Source organism: Phoca vitulina, unplaced genomic scaffold, assembly GCF_004348235.1.
Source record: "Phoca vitulina isolate PV1807 unplaced genomic scaffold, GSC_HSeal_1.0 scaffold10, whole genome shotgun sequence".
Lineage (NCBI taxonomy): Eukaryota > Metazoa > Chordata > Mammalia > Carnivora > Phocidae > Phoca > Phoca vitulina.
In genome coordinates, this window is record NW_022589713.1 from 41745152 (window position 1) to 41751151 (window position 6000).

The 6000-nt window shown below is 42.7% G+C and overlaps 1 protein-coding gene across 1 annotated transcript in view; it reads right to left on the reverse strand.

Annotated features, from left to right (window-relative positions):
• Positions 1-5991, reverse strand: part of GASK1A (golgi associated kinase 1A) — a 33440-nt gene extending 27449 nt beyond the window's left edge. Inside the window, exon 1 of the mRNA XM_032408865.1 lies at positions 5638-5991. Coding sequence (XP_032264756.1) covers positions 5638-5673 — 36 coding nt within the window. The 5' untranslated portion in view covers positions 5674-5991. The remainder of the gene's footprint in view (positions 1-5637) is intronic.
• Between the last annotated feature and the right edge of the window lie 9 nt (positions 5992-6000).

Consider the following 6000-nt stretch of genomic DNA (forward strand, 5'->3'; position numbering starts at 1 on the left):
TCTTCAACATGAAGTGAAGGACAGTGTCAATGGTGGTATTATTTGTTCACTATTCTTCCTTCTTCCTCACCTTGCCATGGTTTCACTGAAGATAGAGTATACCTCCCACCCACTGTCTTTGACCTTGGCCACGTGACTTGCTTTTACCAATGGAATGTTAGTGGACATCACATATGCCACATCCTACTAGAGGCTTTGAATGTGCTTGCATGGTTTGACTTGCCTCCTTACAGATTTGTCCTCCTCCACAAGAGGCGTATGCCCCAGGTGAGGCCCCTGGAAGGGACCTGAATCCAGTCCCCAGCCTGCAGCCAAACCAGCCACACCCACACATAGACATGGGTGTATATTGTAAGCCATGGAGACTGGGACGTTGTTTATCATGCAGCATTGTCATAGCAGAACTTAACTAACACAGATCCTTCCGTGGTTTCTGTTGGGCTCAGTGTGTGCCCTTGGTCAGATAACAGTAAGGCAGTTTAGTAATGAAATATAGTGCCCTTCCCTTAACTAATAAGGGCATAGTGCTGTCACCACAGATGGGCTCAGGCTATGATGCAGATAATAATAGTGCACCCTGGTCACAAATATGTCCCAGGAACAGGTTACTTTCGTAATTGAGGGAGACTTCTGTTAAATGGAAACCAGAGAGGTCTTTTGAGAAGGGCTTTTTTGAAGAATTCCAACACAAACCTGGTGGCCTTTGCACTGAGACAATTTCAGAAACAAGGACACTTGGAGGAAAGGACTCGATTACAATTTGTACTGTAACAGCCAGCAGGAGACTTTTTTTTTTTTTTTCCCATTTCTAAAGGGTCACAGGGAAAGGAATGCTCATCTACTTCGGGAAAATCCAGTCAGGATTGACTTTTGGGCCCTAGCTCTCCCTTCCCAGAAGGCCCTGCTCTGAACCCTGACATCCCCTGTGCTTAACAACTAGGATTCCCACTGGCTGCTGCATGGGACCAAGTGGCAGAGACAGAGGCAAAGCCATCTTTTCTCAATTCCCAGGTGTCAGAAAAAGATGACAAAACCCTGGACCTCCACTAAACTGCCATTGATGATGGGATAACATGCTGGGCAGGGGAGGTGGAGAGAAGACAGAGGTCACAGGTTCTTCTCCCCATCAAAACAGATAAAATTACAAAGCATTTGTAAAGTGTTTCTTGATGGGAGTTTCCTGAGGGAAGCCATGTGGTGTGTGTGTGTGTGTGTGTGTAATAAAGCTCATGTTTAGCCTTGGTTCTAGAGTCATCACTAAAGATGTCAAAGGCCCTTCCATTCTGCCCCCCGACCTCTGCTCTCTTTTAAACTAAACAATCCCCATTGGCTGATCACTGATTCATCACTACTCAGACCCTGAGTGAGACTGGCAGAGATTTTGAATTTGGAGTTTCTGTTCCATTTTTTAAAGATCAGTTAAATAATTTTCATAACAAAACCATGACTAGAGTGAACGGGAATACATAAGCATATTTTCAGAGGGCTGGATTAAAACCACATGTCAGTCCTGTGAGTAACACTGCATGCTAGACCTGGTCAAACTCTGCTTTCCTTGGCTGAACCCAGAGTCAGGCTCCAGGCAGGGGAAATTGGTCTGACATATGCCTGGGGGCAAAGGCGAAAGGCACACCCCATTAGAACTTCCAGGCACACAGTGTCCTTCTCCCAGTAAGATCTGTTGGGTCCTGGGAGGCTGGAGCTGTTGTTTCACTGTGGGCAGGATCCCAGGCTGCCTGTCTCCTAAGCCACGACCTAGCCAGGCCCTCTTGCTCAGCTTCATTGGAGAGTTGTGATTTTTCCTTCCACATCAGCAACTTCAAGACAAGAAAGGACTTTTGCCCCGGTAATTTCTAGCCCAGACAATTTCCAGGAAAAAGAAACACACGAAACACACACACACACACACACACACACACACACACACACACAATAACTAACGATAACTAACACTTATTCAGTGTTCACTATGTACCTGGGACTGTTTGAAGAACTTTACTTCTCTTAACTCATTTAATCTATATGCCAGTCTTATAATATAGGTACTAGTATTATTATTAAATTTTACAGGTAAGGGAAACAAGGCATAGAGAATGCTAGCAAGGGCAGCACCAAGGCATGAGCCCAGGCAGTCTGGCTCCAGAGCCAGTGACCTAATCGCTGTGCCACCCTGGGAAGGGGCTGCCACCCAAAGCCCCTGCTCCAGTCCTGATTGCAAAAGACCACACTTGGGTCTCAGGGATAGGCCTTGCCTTCAAAGGAGGCTTACCTCTTTGGGACTGGTCAGTTCATCTGGAAAATGAAGCTTGCATGCGGTCAAGGGTAGGTGGCAGTCTTTTTGCAATGGGGAAAATTGAGGGAAAATAAAAACGTTTTCGGGCTACATTTATTTTTCTTTCAAAATGAAAATAACTGTTTTCTCTCATGTCCTACTTCATTAAATAAAAGAATATCAATGAGAGAATGCTGCCATTTGGCCCACTCAAATCTGGGCATACTTGAGAGGTAACTTCAGAAGCCGTTTCTTATGATCTGTTACTATCAAATTAGGTCTAGGGCCTGATCTCAAAACCAGACAGGTGCTATGCCTCCTGATCCTTCCAGAACCAGATGGCGCCCAAGTTCATTTCAGCTCAAGCATTCTTAAAAGGGAAGCCAGGAATAGACTTGTGGTGAGCAAAGCATAAGGTATAAACTTGTTGAATCACAATGTTGTACACATGAAACTAATGTAACATTGTGTGTCAACTATACTTCAAGTAAAAAAGTAAAAGACTCTATCCAGGAAATTGAACATACCCGACTTAAGAGATGGACACGGCAGATCTCTATTAAAAATAGCCACTTACCAAGCACATACCATGTGCTGGGCAGGCAGTCTCAAAACCCCACAATGTATGTACTAATATGATGATCTCTACAATTCTAGATATTGTGCAGCATTGTATAGAGGGATTTAGAGAAGTACCTTACTCAAGGTCGCAAAGCTGGTCAGTGGCAGGCAGGGTTTAAATTTTTCCCAAAGCCCATGTACTTTTTCACTCTACCACAGAATGATGAAGGAAGCCTTGGGAGACAGAGGTGAGTTTAGGGAGGGGCTAAACATGGCAAAGGAACCTGGGATTTTGCTGCCCCTTTCAACAACTTCCTATGGCTTCACATGGTTTTTACTTGCAGCAATTCGGTGGGTGCTGTGTTCAAGAAGCCAGCTTAGCCTTGTAAATGGTGGTCTACACAGTGGGTTCTTAAGGATGGAGAAAAGTCCTTCTTGAAAATGAAAATCTCTTTTCATTCCCCCCCCACCCCTCCTTAACCTGCCCAAGTAAATGCTCTCCTTGGCACATTTGAAGGAAAGTATTTTGGACAGGTAAAAGCACTATAGATATTGACCTTGGGGGATTTATGGCAGAGATGGGGACTGAAGGGTCATGGCAGGGGGTAGTTTGAAGTTCTCCTGAGGCTCAGATTTAAATCTCATTTACCCCAAGCAAATGATTCCATGAATCTCTGGCCAGGTTCTGCTGCTTAGCTTCCATAGCATCACTTCAGGGATGCGGTCACCTTGTGATGTGACAGAAACTTCTGGGTTGAACAAATAGCAATAGCTAGTGCTTGGGATGGGAATGAAGACCAAAGAAGTCTTAAAAAGTGATGGTTCTCAGTCTAGGAAAAGAACTGAAACAGGGAGAAGAGCCCCAGGAAATACAAGTTTTAAAAACACTAAAGATCCCAGGACCCTGCATCGGGCTCCCTGCTCAGTGGGAAGCCTGCTTCTCCCTCTCCCACTCCCCCCTGCTTGTGTTCCCTCTCTCGCTGTGTCTCTATCAAATAAATAAAAAATCTTTAAAAAAATCTTTAAAAAAAATAAAAACAATAAAGAGAAGAACGTTAAAACTAGAGACAGCAGACATTTCTCCTCAGTGAAGACCTGCTCAGTCCTAAAAGCTATGTTGGCAAGCCCAAGAAAAAAGGCCCCCATCACTCATTCTTCTACCCCCAAACACCTCAAGCCTGCCAAAACTTCTTCCAGCCATGAGGTGGGCAGGAAAACAACGGATTCAGCCCAGAGGTCAGGTAAATGCCAGCAAAGCAACGGCCACCTAGTAGATCCTCAATAATGAATGAATGAATGAATGAATGAATGAATGAATGAATTACATAAATTCAAAAGAGTAACTAACACAGTGGTGGGAGTCAATTTACACTAGGAGAGAAAATTACCTTCTTTGGACCAGTAGTCTCAAAATCTTTTGATGACATACCCTTACTAGTAAAAATTTTGAGAACATCCCTCTAATACTTACACATTATCTTTCCCAATATTTACAAATTATTGTAAATGAATGTGTTCATTAGAAAGCATGAAAGAAATGAAAAGTCAGAAAAGGATTGGGTAAAACAAATGTAAACAGAAGTTCTAAGGGTGACTGGGTGGTTCAGTCCATTAAGTAAGTGTCTGCCTTCGGCTCAGGTCATGATCCTGGAGTCCCAGGATCTAGCCCAGCATCTGGCTTCCCGCTCAGCAGGGAATCTGCTTTCCCCTCTGATCCTCCCCCATCTTGTACTCTCTCTCTCTCTCAAATAAATAAAATCTTAAAAAAAAAAAGAAGTTGTAATATTTTTTATACTGTAACCCAGTGGATTGTCTAGTGTACCCCTGAGGTCAGTGAGCCCTGCTTTGGAGACCTTTAACCTCGAAACAGTCTGCTTCTTCATACACAAAATGACTCTGGCAAGGAGTAGTCTGAGTTTGACTGTGCTCATCTGTTATTTTTTAAAAAATGCATTGTGGGTAACCACAATGTGCTAAAGATTATTTGAAGGGGATATAGGACCAAATAAAATAAATATTTTCTTGTGTAAATTAGAAGAATCATCAAGATTGAGGTCAACAGTCTAGAGACTCTTCTCGGAAATAAACGAATCAAATAAAGTCCAGGTACATTTGAATGAGAAAATCAGAGTCTAATGAACACCTATAGTCCCCCAATGTTCAGAAACAAAACTCAGAACAAAGGTCAGGAAACAAGAAATGGGGAATTGTTAAGCTTGACTATTAAGAATAAAAGAACTGAAGAATGAGGTTCTGCTCTGAGCCAGTGTTTATCTAAGTCAGCACTGACTAATAAGAATATAATGCTAACCACACACGAAATTTTAAATTTTCTAGTAGCCACATTTTAAAAAGGGGAAAAAGCTAGGGGAAATTGACTTTAATAATATTTTTTTATTTGGCCAAATCTATCCACAATAGTATCATTTCAACATGTCATTAATATAAAAATCATTGAGATACTTTACATTTTTTGTAATAAGTCTTTGAAATCCAGTGTGTATGTCACACGTACAGCACATAACCGCTCAGACCAGCCACGTTTCCGTATGTGGCTGGTGGCTACCATCCTGAATGGCTCAGATCTAAACTGAGGCATAGATCCTTGGAACCTCGGGAGTCCACAGCGTTTGGGAAGTGTTATACTAAAGGATAAACGGCACCAGATCACTTAGATCAATACAACTGTAAATACAAACACAAAGGCAAGCATAACAGTTATAGTATCGTGGGGCTCCGACTTACAGGAAGGTTAGATTCTAATAGAGCAAATTAGGAAAAAATTAAGTCTAGATCAAACTTACCCTTGAAAATCTCTTAAGAAGGAAACTAATACACATCAGGTTTTCCTCCAACCTTAGAACAGATGTTGTCTTTTGTCTCGAGTTGGAAAATTCTACTAGCACACTCAGCCTCTGAAACTGTCAGTCTTGAGACACACACCAGACCATCTAACAGGGGGTTTGGGGAGAGGAAGGAAAATTCTTCTAGCACACTCAGCCTCTGAATCTGTCAGTCTTGAGACACACACCAGACCACCTAACAAGGGATTTGGGGAGGGGAAGGAAAATTCTTCTAGCACACTCAGCCTCTGAAACTGTCAGTCTTGAGACACACACGAGACCATCTAACAAGGGATTTGGGGAGGGGAAGGAAAATTCTTCTAG